The 17689-nt window shown below is 46.2% G+C and overlaps 1 protein-coding gene across 2 annotated transcripts in view; it reads right to left on the bottom strand.

The window, feature by feature from the left end:
* Fam78b (family with sequence similarity 78, member B) overlaps positions 1-17689 on the bottom strand; it is an 88553-nt gene that overhangs the window by 4320 nt on the left and 66544 nt on the right. The window contains exon 2 of one of the 2 annotated variants that reach the window (NR_174119.1): positions 7110-8038. Coding sequence is in view for 1 of the 2 variants with exons in the window: in NM_001398658.1 (NP_001385587.1) it covers positions 7516-8038 (523 nt within the window). In the remaining variant the exon portion in view is untranslated. Of the gene's footprint in view, positions 1-5430; positions 8039-17689 lie in introns of those variants that run through there. The other variant, NM_001398658.1, reaches the window with a different exon arrangement.

The following is a 17689-nucleotide window of genomic DNA, read 5'->3' as shown; positions in this document are numbered from 1 at the left end:
AGATAAACCCATGACATATACGAACAGGGGCTGGTCTAAAATGTGTCTTAGAAAGCGTTCCTCCGTGTACCCTGTTCACCAGAATAGCAGCTACGCTATTCTGTAGATGCCAGTTCCCATTTCTGCAGGAATGTGATTAGTCAGCATGGGTGAGAGGTGCGGAGTGTGCAACACTCTGCCAGCCCTCGATACCTGGCATCACACAGGACAAGCATAGCAGGAAAGGGGAGGAGGTTGGGTACGAGGTTAGCACATGTGAGCAGAGGCCTGAGCAGAGCTCGTAGCGTACTTGATGTTTACAGAGCACCCCACACAGATGCTCATGGGCAAGAGTCACACCGCCAAGCAGCTTGCCTTAGCAGCCGTGCCCTTTATTATTTGTCCTTTACGTCAGTCCTTACACCATTAGCATATCAGTTCCGTTCCCTGCGTTAGTTACTAGTGATGCCTTAGCAGAAAACATTTTAACTGTGTGGTTGACTTTTGCCCATTAGTTTCCCTAAGGCAAGGCACAAGCAGCTCACAGATCTCTGTGGAGTGTTCTCAGGAGCTTAAACATTTTGTGGGGCGCACGTGACACTGAGAAGGGACCTCCTTCCCGTGTCACACAGAAATGAGTGGAGGTCAATCTGATATAATTCAAATCCAGGCCTCAGGAGATCAGGTCCCCAGGTTAGTCTGTGTCACTGAACATTATGTTTGGTATGTACAGGGAGGGCTGGGTGGAAATGCCCACTTTACCAACGGCAAAAACACAAGACCCTTTTTTTTTCGTGCAGAAAGTTTGTAATTAAACCAACTTCAAAGCTGTTTATTTTATTAATAAGAAGTGTCCTGTTTCCCTTCTCATGAATGTGCTCAAGGAAGGAATCCTTTGATTTTTGTCAGTGGAAAATCAAATCCTTTGATTTTCCTGGACCTAGAAATTTTTTGTCTGTTTAAGAAAGCCCATGGAATTCTTTAGTAGAGAAAGCCCTTAGTTTTCTGATGCGTGTCCTGTGTGCATGCCCATGTGTATGCACAAGCATAGACAGGTGGGGAAGTGTCTCCCGTTCATCTGATATGCGTGTGCTTAGTCTTTCTCTAATCAATTAGAAGTAATAGCTTCCTGTAGTTTCTGTTGCGTGAGGGAGCGGAGTGAGAAATAATTTAATTGGCTATCTTGCTTTCAAAGCCCAATTTAATGAAATAGCTCTCAGCCTGAAGTGCATGTATTATCTCTCCTGTTATTTTTTTAATTTTTTTTTATGTTTTACAAGTAACATTTCATTGGATCATATCTGTGTGAAATACTGTAATTGGTTTCTAGGGTGGGGCAAAGGGGACCCAGCAGATGGAGAGTTAGCCACTGTCTCTTCCACCCAAGTGCTGGGTACATACTGATGGGGCTGCAGGGTTTCTCTGTGCTCCTTTGGGACAGCATGCTTGCCCTGCCACTTAGCTACCCTTAAGGACTAGAGAGGGGTCAGACTAGTTAGCCTGGTTGATGTACTGGTTAGAGAGATGACTCTGAAACCCTGAGGAAGTCCTGGGCTTCCTCACAATGTATGACCCAATGGGAGTGAGTGCGCCCTACAGCTTCCTGTGAGCACTGTCCCTGAGAGCAAGGGTTCCATTTTGTCAAGTCTGTAGGACACTCCACAGAAAGGCTTGTTGGAAGAGTGAGCTTTTAGAGATATCCCATGATACCTCCTCTGCTTTGCTCTTCTCGTGTGGAAGCAGAGAATTAGAGGTGGATGGGAAGTGGGGCTGAGTGTAAGGAGGGAAGCCTGGGAAGGAGGCAAACACCCAAAAGGCTGGCTTTCACAGAAACCTGCACAGGACCACGAGTGAGTATCTCTTTAAATTCTAGAAGTCCTTGGGTCTAGGGTGCCTTGCTTGGCTCACATTCACCCTAGGCCTACAGAGTGATGAAGCATCCTGTCCTCATTTTCATCTCCTTCTTGCTCCAGTAATGCTGGCCTTTATCCAGCCCCTGATTCAATAAAGCTATCACAGATCTGTCCATATTCCTTAAAATGCCATGTGCCACTGGGCTCTGCTATGCGCTCTTTCTCCTCCCTCCTCTATGTGTGTTGTGTGCCTGTATGGTGTGTGTGTGTGTGTGTGTGTGTGTGTGTGTGTATGTGTATGTGTGTTTTGTGTGTGTCCCTCCACTAGGTATTTCTGAATCAGCACTCAGTTGTTTTAAGGATAAAACCACATTTTTTAGGTAAGCTAGCCAAATGTGGGCTTAGAGATCAAAGAGGCTCTAGGCATGAGAAGGAGACTGGGGCAGGCTTCAAGAAAACTCTGAAACTGGTCCAAGAGAGACCACAGATAAAGGGCTCACTATAGGCAGATGCAGAGAGAGAGGCCATACCCAATCACAGTGCCATCACTGAGATAGCCTGGGATGTGTGTGTGTGCAGTGTAAGAAGTACACTTCCTCATTTTATGTGCTTCAAGATGACAAATCGGTAAAGTGGCTTATAAATTGTAAGTCCCTAGCCAAAACTGTAGGGATGGACAGGTCAGCATGTGTGTGTGTGTGTGTGTGTGTGTGTGTGTGTGTGTGTCTGTCTGTCTGTCTGTCTGTCTGTCTGCTACATGAGCACAGAATGAAGATGCCGCTGTTATGGGATGATGGATTTTGTGGCCATTCCAACCCAGCAAGTTGTGCTGGGATTTTCCATCTGGCCCCGCCACACAACCACCTGTCCCTTCCTAAAGACTTCACGAAATTTTAGCTACCTGCAAGACCGTGTGGCATTCTCCTTTTCATCCTTTCCTGCCTCTGCCTGGATTTAGGCTTCTCTCAGCCAACTGGCTCATGCTGGGGAGCTGAGAGGTCTCCGACCTTCTCTGATACCAGGCTTCACTTCAGAGAGACTGAATGAGGCTTTGGGTTTCCAAGTAGGTGAAGCCTGAGGGCTCATTAACTAGCTCCAGCACAGAGTGTCTACAGATAGGGCAATGTCTCACGTCAGGCAGTGCTGAATTGAGGTTCTCTGGAGCGTTTCAGAGATCACCCCAATGTCTACTGAGACTAGTGATGGGCTGTTATAGGAGACTGACCTGGGGATGATACCACACCGCCCCACAGGAGTTCCTGTTAAAGTGCTTGAGAATGGTCCGATAACCTTGTATAGGCAGATGTCCTAACCAGGGAAATGGGGACCAGATGTACTCAAGATCTCAAAAGAAATTAATGGCAGTAAGAGTCTGTGGTAAAAATATCTGTGTGCTTGCTCACTGAGCTGGTTCAGCCAGCTCCTGTTCTGTCTAAGGATCATTTAGGCTTAATTATAGAGTTCAGGCACTCATTGGGGTTTTGATTAATTTTCTTTTCAGCTTGGAAAGTGTGTGTGTGTGTGTGTGTGTGTGTGTGTGTGTGTGTGTGTGTGTGTGCGTGCGCGCGGGTGCGCACGCGCGCGCGGTAGGTCTTTGTCCATGTGTGTGTATGTGTGTTTATATCTTTTTTTTTTTTTCAACTCAGTTGGGAGCTGACTCTATCAATGTTTAATTGTGCCCTCTGCTCTTAACAAGAACATTCAGTGTGCCAAGAAGGCCTTGGAAAGCCATTGTTTCCACTGCCTCCGCCCCATGGGCTGCTCCTGTGTGCGCATTGAGGGACCACGGGTGGCAGGCAGTGCTCAGCTGGGACCTCAACTGTAAGATGCATGCTTCCTGCCTGTCTTTGTACTTGTGGTGTTTAAGGGATTCAGAGACCAGGGGAACAGCGTTCCTACTCCATTAATTACAAATGACAGCCGCCTCCCCCACACCACGGTCCCTGACAGGCATTTTTTCTGGGCCAACCTCCCTGGGGATTGCAAGGTTCTTTGAGGAAGAAAACAGCTTTCATTCTCTCATGTTTAATGACTCCACTTGGTAGGCAGGGGAGGACTACGGGATTGTGCAGGTGACAGTGACTTGCTTTCCTCCTTCTCTTTCTTCTCCTTTGTGCTAAGGGGTAAACTAAGGGACAGCATGATACAGAGGAAGAACATGAGGGTTTAAGCCAAAAGGCCCAGTTTGAATCCTGGCTCTTGGCATTTTTCTGTCTGTGTGCCTGTGGATATTCCATTTAACCTTTTTGGTGTCGACTTGCTATTTGTAAAATGGCGACAGTAACACCACAACCATCATCGTACAACATTTCTTCTAAGATCACCTGTGGACAAGAAAATGCATGTGGAAGCCTTTTGTAAAATCTTTTATAAATCATTGCTGTTTTATTTTACTATGTAGAATTGTTTTTAGACCATGACTTTGGCCTTTGAGGTATCCATTGGGGGGTGGTGAGCGATGGTTCATTGGATGAAAGGCAGGAAGTGGGCTAGCCTCCAGCCTCCCATGTGTTGTGGGCCATAGCAATGACTTGAGGATGTGGTATGTATGCAGCAGAGAACAGAGGTCAAGGGTTCAATATCAAAACAGTGGTCACAGATAGAAAGCAGTCTGGAATAGTCATTGTTTTTGACATTATAACAAAAGTGTTCTGGGCCCAATTGTTTTTTAATTTCTAGGCTAATTGATTTGTGGGTGATGATTTCAGGACAATGACAATGTTTCTGGTTGGAAACAAGGGAGAACCCCAGGTCCTGGGTAATGTGCCTGTATCATAAGCTGAGATCTGGGAGACTCAGGCCTTTTCTTGGCCTGTGCTGATTAGATATGTGATCCTGAAGAGATGACCTAATTTAAATGGGCATCAATTTCCTTGGAGACCATAGTGTGGAAGATCTCAAAGGTGACCTCATTTAAGAACTTAAGATCTGGTGGAAGGCTCTTTCAAATATAGGAATTTAAAACCCCTGTACAACTAAGAAACCTTGTACATAAATGGAATCCAAATCTAGTTTGGAGACCACCTAACTAACACCAAAGGCTCAGAATGAGCCCTTTTGAAACTGATGTTGTCTGGTATCAGACCGTGCATTCTCAAGGGAAGGCAGGCTGGTGGGAAGATGCAGGTGACCCCAGCAGAGCTCTCAAGGTTAATTCTCTCCTCTAAGAGATCCTTTTCGCTTGGCAATGCCCTGACTAAGCTAAATGGCAATGATCTACAGATAGCGAGAAAAGGGGTCATCTCCTTGTAAAACAATGATAATTTTAAAATAATTGGCTACTGGGCAATTGAGTGTTCTGCCAGATTGATTTCAGACGTGAGAGATCCAATCGTAGAGTTTGCAGGAGTAACTCACAACAATGGTAAGGCACATTTGCCCTTTCTCATACGTTCTTTTCCTCATCATCTTTTATTACATCATCTTCAGGAAACTGCCTTGGGGTAATTTATTTTAAAAATCTGGAGTGATTCTTTTTAAGGAGGAATAAGTCTAGGTAAGCATGCTGCACCTTGCTTTTAACTATAGACGAGCCTTTGAAAAGCTATATTATATGTAAATGTAATTGTGTGAGTCATATCTTAATGTGCTAGAAACATTTTAAGTCTGAAACCTTGCATAGAATTTTTAATATAAACTTATTCATCTGTTGTTACAATTTTAGATGTAAGAAAAAAAAATCAGATTTTCTTAAAGTGGTGCTACATGGCTTAGATTCCAAGATCAGCATCCATTGACCCAAATCTCATAAGAGTGGCATCTAATTCAATACAAGGGAGAGATTGCTGCTTCTGATGTTAGCATGGAAAATAAGCAATTTTACTCTTCAATCTGTAGGTCTCTGAGGTCAGTTCTGCCATTCAAAAGTAGGGAAGCATGGGAAATCCAAAAGTTAACAGCTGAATTATTTCTAAATAGAGTCTTTGCAACTCACCAATGTTACCAATGAGCTATTAATGTGTTGCTATAAATAACTTGCCATCGATAACTAATCTAGGTGAGAGAAGCTGATGGGTGGAGTGTGAAGTTAGTGCTACATTATTCCGAGTAGCATCCTTTGGGACCAGAGCATGAAGGAAATTAGACTACAGTACATGGCAAACAAGGGTAATGAGAAAGCCTACTGGTTTGCATTCTCTGTCCCCAAACTCTGGAAGATTTGGAGTCAATGACAGGATTTGTATAATGGCTCTGGACTTGGAAATCTCTCACCTCTGAAATTAGGTTTAAAGAATCTACCTACTCAGTATACAACATTGTGAAAATTCTGTAGTCAGGTTACATGAGGAGTTTCTGAACAAGGAAGGATGTATTTCACAATCTGTGCCATTGAGAATAACAGGGGAGGCTTTTCTTTGGGGTGTGGGGCACGATAGCTTCGGTGGGAAGGGTTGGAAATCTTACCACTGTAAACACTGGAAACTCTTTAAAAAGTTTTACACTGCTGGACTAAAAGGAAGATCACTTCTCATCTTTATTGGCTGGATGTCAGCAACACAAGATGGCGTTAAGGCTCAGACCTTCACTAGAGAAGCCTGAACATTTCTCATCTACAGTTGGTCAAGCAGTTGAAGTTGAGTTTTTGTAAGGACAGCTGAAGTTAACCTACGTGGGCATACGGTGTATGTACTATTTGCGTTTAAAGGCCATGAATGTCCAGGCACTACTGGCGAGACTAGTTGTTTTTCATTCTAAATACTGGTGTGTGAGCACCCTCGTGTGCGCACAGATGTGTGCCCTTCCTGTGCCCATACAATTTATAAACTAAGAATTGAAAATTTTTTTCTCATTTGTTGAGATGTTCCCGAAACCCTACAAACACGAGGCTTACACATCTTTGTAAATCGAGGGCTGGTGATAGGAATCACTGGCTGTAAACAAAGTCACAGATTGAGTGACTAAGAACTCAAGAGGGACCCAACGCCATATTCGCTACAGAAAAACAGTAACTACACATCCGATACCGTAACTAACAACACTTAGAATGAGCAATCTCTTTGGAAAGAGGTGAGTGAATGGAAGCAGCCAGTCTCCACGGGGGCTGCTGACATCAGCACCTCGGACAGTTCCAAAACCAGCTTCTCCCTCAAAACAAAGGGCACACTATGTTTCTAGTTCCCTAAGTGTCCCTTCTCATTCCAGGGGATGTACTGACCATCAGCTAACACTTGATAGTAACCTGTAGTAACACCTTCTTCTCCTCTCTCCCCAGCACCCAGGATCTTTCACCCAATTCCCCAGCACCCTCCAGTCCCACAAGGAGACTGTCTTACGAACACCTGGTGTGGATGTTTTCACTCTCGCTTCTAATTGGTTGGGAAGCAGCATCTGCCACAGGCACTGTTTAGTTTCATTTCCATTCCCTGCATCTCACGGGAAAGAAATGGTCAATAGTTCAAATAAAAGAATCGTCCTGGTCAGCTCCAAAATATGGCTACTTGCACGGTAATCAGAGCAAGTCTATCAAATCAGTGGTTTCTTTATTCCTAAGAGGAAGGGGGCTTTTCCTAAGGGTTATGGTTCTACCGCCCAAGGAGCAGCTGTACTCGTCACAAGTAGCTGCAAAGGCTGGCACACCAAGAGGTCTGCTTTGGCTCAGAAACTCAGTTTGGCTCCTGCCACCCCTGGTCACCCCACTGCGGGTCTCAGTGGCATGTGTTCCACACAGTTGGGCAGTCTGCTTTTACTTAGGAGGTATTACAACCAGAGGTGGCCCCCGCTTGGGCCTCCACATGAGGACCTGGGCATCGTTGGCATTGGGCTTCACTAGTGCGTTAGGGGGGATGGGTTCCATCCGGCTCAGGATCCGGGGCTGTTCCTGCTGAGTCCTGCCCACCAGCCGGGCCCGCTGCCCCAACAGCTGAAGAGGGTCCACTTCAATGTCCACTCGCATCCTCCACTTGATGGTCTGCAGAATGATCTTCTCCTTGGTGGTGGTGTTCATGGCTACCAGCCAGGTGGTAAAACTTTGGTCCCTCTTGATTCTTGTGAGCAGTGGCACATTGCTGTCACTCACTGGCACTGCCCATGTCACGCTGGGGTAGAAGTTATCATTCATGCTGACGGAAAACCTGGAGATCTTGTTGGTGGGGCCAACCAGGGTCACAGTTTCTGTCGTGTTCCCGTACCATGGGTAGCTCACCCCATCTGAGTCACTGATGGCTTTTACTCTTCCTTCCCTCAAGTCAGGCAGTTCCCAGCTTGACCTGGAAAAGCAGAAGGGATACACAAGAAAGGAAGAAGTTGAGTGAGGTTTTTTTTTCTTTTTTTTCTTTTTTATAAGCTGGAGACATGCCCATCACTTACTAACACAGTCAAATTGGGCAAAATGGGACGTTTGGATGGAGGAGGGGGTTTAACTCAAAAAGTTCTATGCCGGGGGTGTATCAAGATTAAATGAGGAAAAAAAAAAAACCAAATCAAAGTGACATTAAAAAAAAAAAAGCAAGGCCAAATTAAGCTTGCCCAGTGGAAAACAAGCCCAAGGAGATAGAGGTGAGACCATAACAGCTGTCAACTCATTGGGACGATGACAAAGAACAGTGTAGAGGTGACCCTGGGCCGGATGTGCTTTCTTAGGGGAGAATGGGTGTGTATAAGGTTCGATCAGGGGAAGAGGTGATCTGAAATTTAATGTACTTGAGAGGAGGTAACAGGAGGGGTAGAAGAGGTGAAGTTCAACATTGTATTAATTTCTTGGAAAAGCCACAATAGTAGAGTTTCTATGCAACATGGAATCTTTAAATTCTGCCATTAAACCAACCCGACACTCAGAAAACACAGAGAAAGAAGAAGCTGAGATGGAGTCATTTCTGAGAGCTAAAACGCTCTGTGGGAATAAATCGTAGGCTGGCATGCATGCTCCCTCACAGGCCACTCTGCATTTGGCTTCGTGTCCGGGCTGCACGCCGCACTACTTTGTTTGTGAGTCTGCCATTCTGTCTGTACTTCCTGTCCATCTCAGCCTTGCCAGGAATGACAGAACATCCGGTGTACCTCCTCCCAGAAGATGCTGCATACAATAGTGATGACCCTAATGCTGCGGCCGTGGCTATGGAGCGCTTGCCCTGCCTATACTCTGTTACATACTCTGATATCACAGTTTAGGTTCAAATGATTCCATGGAACCAGGAATAGTGGTACTGCTTGGTAACAATGCCTAAGAATTAAATAATTAGAGAATGGTGAATTTTCTGTTTACTAGCTAAGAGGTGGTGGCCTTGTTTGATATGAAGTTCTTCCCCATCCCAGATGACAGAAGATCCCGCAGGGCTTACCCACACGGTAGAAAAGAAGTTCACGCTCAAGCTGATACTGATCATGTCTCAGCATCCCTACCATCACTAGGGAAGATGGAAACACCAACTGCTGCTTCTGGCTACCCCCACGGTACTTTCTATGCCAGTCATCCCATCATAAGCAACGGGAGGGCTGGACCGCCTGGGGAGGAGGTGAGCCCACAGCTGCAAGAGGCTTTTCTCTTGTCTTCGTGCCCTTGATAATGGTTGAGAATAATTGTAGTGTATTACGGTTGGCAGAGTCTAAGTAACAGAGACTGACCTGATGCAAAGTCAGAGTGCTCATCTCACTACCCATGATGCTGTGCTCTGCAAAGTCAAAGAGGCTCATCTCACTACCCATGCTGCTGTGCTGTGCTGGGCGAGTGCCTGGATCCCTCTGTGGTGCCTGCCTGCCTGCTCTCTCTCTCTCTCTCTCCCTCCCTCTCTCTCTCTCTCTATCTCTCTCTCTCTCTCTGTCTCTCTCTCTCTCTCTCTCTCTCACACACACACACACACACACACACACACACACACTGAAATTATAATTACATTTTTCCTTCTCTCCCTCCAAACCCTACCATATACCCATGTCTGTTCTCTTTCAAATTTCATGGCCTCTTTTTAAAATCAACTACTGTCTCTCTCTCTCTCTCTCTCTCTCTCTCTCTCTCTCTCTCTCTCTCTCACACACACACACACACACACACACACACACACACACACACACTCACTCCTCAATCTATCCATACATAAACACATACACATATGCCACTTCTTACTGTACCGAAAGGAGTGTGTGCTGTTTGGGTGTAAGGTAATTGTGTAGGAGTCAGTGTGGTAGAGAAGCGAGTGGCTAATTTGCTTACTGAGTTCATGAAATGACTGCATTGGAGCTGCTGTGGCTGAGCTAATGGGCTGAGACAATTTCTCCATCACCAGACATTATTTCCAAATCTCAGTTTTTACTTTGGCCAAGCCGTCTGACACATTCTGAGTGACGGGAGGACAGGAATTCCCACAAGAGCCACGTCAGGCTTGTTCCTACTCATGGTCGACTGGGGTATATCTAATCTGGAGCGCCTCCTCTCAAGTGGATGCTCTCCTTACATACTGACCTTTCGAGGACTCGCCATCTTTATGGTCAATCCAGTTACCGTGTCTATAGCTACATTATCATTCACATTTCACCTTCATTTTCCTTCCCAGAGCTGAGGGCAGAGGCTTGGGTCTAGAGTCTGGAGGTCAGTCTGGTTGGAAAATAATAAAACTTAATTTGGTCCCAGGCTTCCTGTGGAATGGAGATATGATGAGGATCCAGGCTCAGGAAGAAGGAAGAGACTGTCTCAAAGGATTCCCTGCAGTGCTGAAATTATCCGAAGTTTCTTAGCCACCACATCACAGCCAGGACATACCTGGCTGAGCACAGTCTCATGTATGTGGCCTTGGCAGGCGCACTGTGCCTTCTGTTTTAGGATTGCCTGAGTTCAAAGTGGGATGTCTCCCGACACCCCCTATGGAACCAATTTCTACTTCTATCTACATCATGGAGGGGTGGCTTAATTTAGGAAATAACCCAAGTCAATATGGCTTAAATCTAGTGAAGGGGAAGTTGCTTAGTATTAGAAAAGTATGGTATCTTCCATTTCTTCTATGAAAATTAGGTATTTATTCCAAGGCAGGAGCTTGAAAGAGCTTCAGCTATAAAATGCATAACTACCTCACATAGAAGGTAAGGTGGCTCGGGCTTCAGAGAGGTCCTTGCAAAGTTCTAGGAATGGTGACCTCAAGATTCCCTCAGTGGTCATTAAAAGGACATCTTGAACAGGATGCCAGAGGCACTTCAGACTCCACATGGTCCAAACTGAATTCTTCATCTCCACCCTAGAGCAGGCCTTCCCCTCTCTGCTGCAGCCAAGCTTTCATGTCAGAAGTGAGGGTCATATTTGGCTCTTCCCATCCCCCACAGACCACCATAGATCCCACAAGCATCTTGTGACTTGTCCCACAAGTCATATTGGAATTTACTCCTTTTCTCTATGCATCTCTCACTGCTTTCACTTAATCTCAGCCCTCAGCATCCCCTAACCGGTTTACCATCACCATCTACGGACTGGTTTCTGCACTCAATGCTGATTCTCTCCAGCTCATCTCGTAGGCTTCTCAAGTTCTCAGACTTGTTTGCTCTGTAAATAAAACACTTCTAAGACTTCTTTACAGGGAAAGTACTGGATCACCCATAGGATAAAATGTAAGCTCCTTACCAGAGGAGACCTGGCTCATTGTGACCTGTTCTCCCCGACCCTATTCCCACGTTGTGTCTCACCTTTACCCATTGGGTCTTGCTTCATCCTTTGCCCACACTGCTCTTCCTCTTAATAAAAGTCCACTATATCCAGCCATTAATTTTTTGAGAATCATCCTGAGTCACTCCTCCACAGGAAGATCTATATTTCCATGAGCCTATGGATGTGTTTGGACTGAAAGATTCTAATTTAACTTATAGTTTTGTGTCTCTTTCTCAATTAGATGTCGATTTCCTTGAAATTGTTACTTATTTTTGAATCAGCATCTAGTACATAGCTGGCATAGGACTACGACTTAACTTTTCTTGAGTGGATCCACGTCTGTGATTATATGAGCACCACAAACTAGATTCAGTAGGTTCACACACACACACACACACACACATACACACAAATATACACACATACACACAAATACATACATACAAACACACACATACACATACACACACATACACAAACACACACATACACAAACACACATACACACAAATACACACATACACACACAAACACACATACACACATATACAAACACACATACATACACAAACACACATACATACACAAACACACACATACACAACACACAAACACACACAACACACACAAATACACACATACACACAAACACACACATACACACACAAACACACATATACACACAAATACACACACACCACACATACACACACATACACAAACACACACATACACACAAATACACACACAAACACACACATATATACACACAAACACACACATACATACACACACATGAACACACACAACACACAAATACACACATACACACACATACACACAACACATACACACAACACACACATACACACACACAACGCACACAAATACACACATACACACAAACACACACATACACACACAAACACACACATACACACAAATACACACACAAACACACACATATATACACACAAACACACACATACATACACACACATGAACACACACAACACACAAATACACACATACACACACACACATGAACACACACAACACACAAATACACACATACACACACATACACACAACACATACACACAACACACACATACACACACACAACGCACACACAACACACACATACACACACAAACACACACACACACAAGCCCCCCCCACCTCAGTATGAAGTCAGGAGGAAGGATGGGGAGTGTATATGGGAAAAATTAGGTTCAGGAGGGAGCAGAAACACATTGTATACATCTCAAAGAATTAATGAACTATATTTTAAAAACATTAATATTTCTTCAAGGATTATTGTATTTGAATTATTTTCATGCCTTTATTCACAGGGCTTGGTAGAACTCGTACACAACAGAAATCTTTGATCGCGGCTTTACCCTCTGTATCTCTGCTTGTTTTAAGAAACCTAACATCTATTATTCATCCAGAATCTATTATTAGGACAGGCTGCACACCTTGCATTGAACGTTATTTGTCTTAAGGGGGAGGCGAGCCACATTTAAAATGAGCAAATTAGTAAGCATGAATGTATTTCAGGGACTATTTTTGCCACTGCGTAGCAAACATGAAAATGAGTAACGCAGACTCCAAGTGTCACTGGCTCTGGATGTGTGGAGATCCACAAGGGCCACAGCAGGGAGGAAGCTTTGATGAGGGAAATGGGCTATGGGAGAGGAAGATGGCCCATCTCAGCTTGGAGGTTTCATCACAGGCCAAAGTAACAGCCATCATGGAGAAGAGTGCGCGGGAAACAGGAGACAGCTCGGGACGGTGAACGGAGGAAAGTGAGAATGAGGCAATAGATACAGTGGTCTCAGCTTGAGGGGCGTCTTGAATAATGGGCATTCGGACTTCATCCTAGGGGTGTCAGGACTTGTACTGGAGGCTGCAGGGCCAGGAACAGTGAGGTTAAAAGAAGTTAAGTGTAGATGGGACAGCAAGGATGAGGAGGAACATTTACAACAATGCGGGTATTACCTATTGATTATTATTATTATTTTTTTTAGCTTTTGTTTTTGGAGACAGGATCTCATGTAGTCGAGGCTCGCCAAGAATTCACTATGTGTGAGCTGAGGATGTCCCTAGATCATTGATCCTCCTGCTTCTACCCCTGTCCCAAGTAACTGGAATACATATATGTGCCATCAGGCCTGGCTCACAAAATCTTTATTGGGGCCTTCACGTAAGCTGGTGGCTGAGGGGAAGGAAGAGTTACATCAGAAAGTTACAACGGAGGTAGACCCTCGGTGCTGTGGGAGTCCATAGCATATTACAGATACAGGAAGAGATACAGCCGAAGTGTCACTCAGACTTGCTGACCACGAGTCGTCTATAGTTCTCTGTTCCTGACACTCCGCCATTATTCCTTAATGCACACATAATGGGGTTCAGGGTTTAAAGCTCCCAACTTCTCCGTGGAACAGTGAGACATGACCATGCTTGTCATGGTGTCCTTTACCCAGAATGCAATGCTAGGAACAAGGCGTATGTGTGACACTCTTTGTTTCGTTCTTAGCTTACAACTGTCCTTTACCGGTCTCACCTCATCTCTCAACAGTTGAACTTTGGAAGGCTCAGTCTTTTGTTCTACGCCCCGTCCATCTCTTTATAGTTTCTTTTTTTTTTTTTTGGTTCTTTTTTTCGGAGCTGGGGACCGAACCCAGGGCCTTGCGCTTCCTAGGTAAGCGCTCTACCACTGAGCTAAATCCCCAGCCCCTCTTTATAGTTTCTTAAGACCTGCTTCACCTCCGGCAAACCCTTCTGTCAGCCTCGGGCCTCCTCATGTGTAAAAATGGGAAGAGAACCAGCTCTGAGCATCCCTTCATCTGAGAGTTATGGCGAGGATAAGACAAAGTGTTGGTGTATGAGTGAACGCTCTGTGACATAGACCATTCTCTGCCAATTTATTGGTTATCGCTGCTTTCTCCCACAACCTCCCTCTTCACTGTGATAAACAGTGTTTTCGTTTTGAACAATCAGCCATTGACCCAAAGCTCAAAGCTAATGCACCTGCCAATGGGCCTAATAATGAAAACATAGATTATTGCAACCTTCATGCTTTCTGCCTCCCGTTTAGAAGAGATGACTTCAACCACACAGCTCATACTCAACATTTCGTTCAAGTGAGCTCTCTCTTTGAGAGCGCACGCTCTTTGACCTGGCCGGTGTCCCAGGTGTGAAGAGGGGTAGGAATGAGCAGCCTCTCTGAGAAGGGTCCCCTGTCCTCTTCCCAATCCTTTGAGGCCATGGGGCTGGGGGCTGTGCTGTGCTGTGCTGTTGGACAGGAAACATGTTTAAAGTCATCCAGCTAGGGAGGGTCAGGACTGAGGGACAGAACAGAGGTCCGATTCTAAATCGCCTGCTTTTCTTGCAGTGCCTCCTTGGTACTCAATGGCCCCGGACTCCTGAGAGATAAGAGTAGTAGTCATGGAGGACATGGATACTGCCGTGGCCATCAATATCAAGACATTGTGGAATGGCTTAGACAGTCTCTCCTCCTCCCCACAGGGCCTTCACCCTGGCTCCCTAGGTTTACTCAAGCCTCCTTTCTTCAAAATTTGCCAACCTCAAGGGTTAACGCAGGCAGAGCAGAGGACCTCCACCATCCAGTTCTCCTTGTGGGTCTAACAATGTCACTCCCTCATAGCTGACTGCAACATACTCACGACTGATCCTATGCTGAGAGCCTGTGGTCTAACCGCCGGATTGAGCCTACTCTTTAAAGGGATACCAGTTGCCAAGTTAACTGCTGAACTTAGAGGGAGAGAAAGAGCCTCAGATCTTTGCTCTTAATCTTCACTGATAGAGTCTAAGGAATTAGCATCCTGAGAAAGAATGTTACTCGCCTACTCTGAGAACTCAAGCGTTTCTGTATCTAGTGTTGAAGACAGTGACGAGCATTCTGTCCAGGAACTTCAGGCTCTATCACTTCAGGCTCTGTAGCACCTCTCCCTTCAAACTCCACCCTGACAGGATCTGTCTTGGTCCTTATCAGGTGGCTGAGGATAAGAGAGGTATGGAGCAGGGGAGAGCTGGGCCCGGGGCTGGGGAGAGAGCTGTGGCAGAGGTGGGTGAGGAGGGATGGAGGCCAAGGCCCTGCGTGTCACCTGATGAGTCACAAATCTGTCTCTAAGCAGCCACCCAGCTTCTCAGCCACCAATTCCCAGCCTTGGCCCTGGCCCTGGCCCATGTCCCAGTTCTCGGATGGTTTGCACCATGATTGCAGAGTAGGTTTTAAAATTAGGATTCTCCTAGTTCTGCATTGTTTATGTCAGACTCTGAGATGCCTATAAACACTATCCGCCCACCTCCACTCCACCTCCTTCCTTTCTGACCACATCCGTTTCTCTTTGGCACACAGGCGGACATATTTTTTCCCTCTTCTATCGCAGAAAAGAAACTTCCCCATGCTTCCCAAGACTCCCAAGTCCTGGCAGAGGCCTTATCTTTCAGTGGCGGTTTCTCATTTCCCAGCCTCACGTTCTGCTTATACTGAGCTTCACCAGCACCACGACATCTCAGGATGAAGAGAACCACAGAGCAAAATAGCCCTGGTGACTAAGTTGAGATGCTCAGGGCAGACAGAGGGCAGGAGCCTCCAAAGTCAGAGATTGTGATGTTACCACTACCAGTATTAACTGGATGCCAAGCAGCCTACCAAACGATCCACACAGCAACCTTCCGGCAGGCATGTCGTTTTGGTTATTTCATGGGGAAGCTGAAACTCAGGCAAGTCACTCAATAATACTCAATAATGTCACAAAGCAAGGACGTTGCGGAGGTGGGAGAGGCCTGGCACCAACTCTGCAGCTCCCGTGCACACTCTTCAGTCAGTATCGGGCTGTCACAGCCAGTACAAGCTTGGGTCCTCCACACTTATCCTCTCCCCACCATCCTCCAAGCACTGGTTCCCTTCACAGGTGACATCAGAGCTGAGTCATGTTCCCAGGGGAGGACGGGTGCCAGAGGATCAAGACTCTGTCTGACAGTGCTGCCAGCCGGCTTCTGGGAACACTGACTTGTTTCACTGGTATTAGGGGTGGGAAGATGGAAAGGGTTCCAGTTCTGGTACCCAGAATAGCACCCAGGAGAGAGGGAAAGGCGTGGGGAGGGACCAGGTTCATGGATGCTGAACAGAGGGAGGAGGCAGGCCTAGGAAAACAGAAGAATGGAGGGGGCATGGTCTAGTGGCAGAGATGTAAAGATCCAGGTTGGATTGTTTTCTTTAATGGTCCACTTGGTTTTCTCAGCATGCAGCATCTCACTGCTTGCTGGGCAGGGCCACAGAAGCAAGGGGTTACCAGCTGCAGCTCGGCCTGGGCAGGAGCTACTGGGGTGCTCACTGCTGTGTGTGCCCCGAGGACAGAGTTGTGGAAATGTCCTACTAGCACAGAGAGTGGGTACCCAGCTACAAGAGGCGGCGCTGGGGCCACACTGAGACACACACACACACACACACACACACACACACACACACGCACACACACATGGACAGAGAGATACACAAGGTAATCTCTGAACTGTGAAGGAACCATTTCTCTGCAAGACTTCTCAGGGCGTTTAGCTGACCCCATGTGCAGTGTGTTTAGATGAGAGGCCCTGGTAACTATTATGGATGTACAATCCTTGCTCTCGCTTGGTCTACAGGGGTGCACCTACATTGTAGCACCAGCCCCATCTGGCAAAGGAGGGAGCCATAGAGAGAGCTTGTGTGATGTTCAGGACGAGAGCCGGAGTTAGCTGCCGTGGCAGTATACTCATTTCTTGCAAGGAAGGCCAGTCCTTAAGCCCCACGATCCATTACCCACTGCACGGTGCTCTGTGCTTACTTGGTACTCCACAGTGCTGGTGGAGGAGGCACAGTTAGCCTTGTCTTGCAAATGCTGTAGCTTGAATGTGGGGTGTGTGTGTGTGGGAACTCGTGTCCACTAGATTAGCTATGTCAGAGCTGAGACTCAGATCCACGAGAGAGTCTCCGACGTGACAGCTCAGCTTCACCTTCTACAGACAGCACCATTTACCTGCATCCTCCCAACTACTCCGCCTGTGGGTCGATAGGCTAACCTTTTAAACAAGCAATTATTTAAGCCCTCCATGTCCAGGGCAGTATATGGGGAGGGTCATAAAGATGCCTGTGACCCGGTTCCTGGCAGGCATAGGTCCTACATAAGTGACCACAGTAATGGATGTAGGGGAGCAGTGTTGGTGAGGCCAGAGGAGGTTCTGGGGTGCCAGGCTCCATCAGTGTCTGCTGCTTCCTCTCTCT

The sequence above is a fragment of the Rattus norvegicus genome, chromosome 13 (genome assembly GCF_036323735.1).
Source record: "Rattus norvegicus strain BN/NHsdMcwi chromosome 13, GRCr8, whole genome shotgun sequence".
Classification (NCBI taxonomy): Eukaryota; Metazoa; Chordata; class Mammalia; order Rodentia; family Muridae; genus Rattus; species Rattus norvegicus.
The sequence above is the reverse complement of the archived record's forward strand: the minus strand, read 5'-3'. Positions and strand labels throughout refer to the sequence as shown.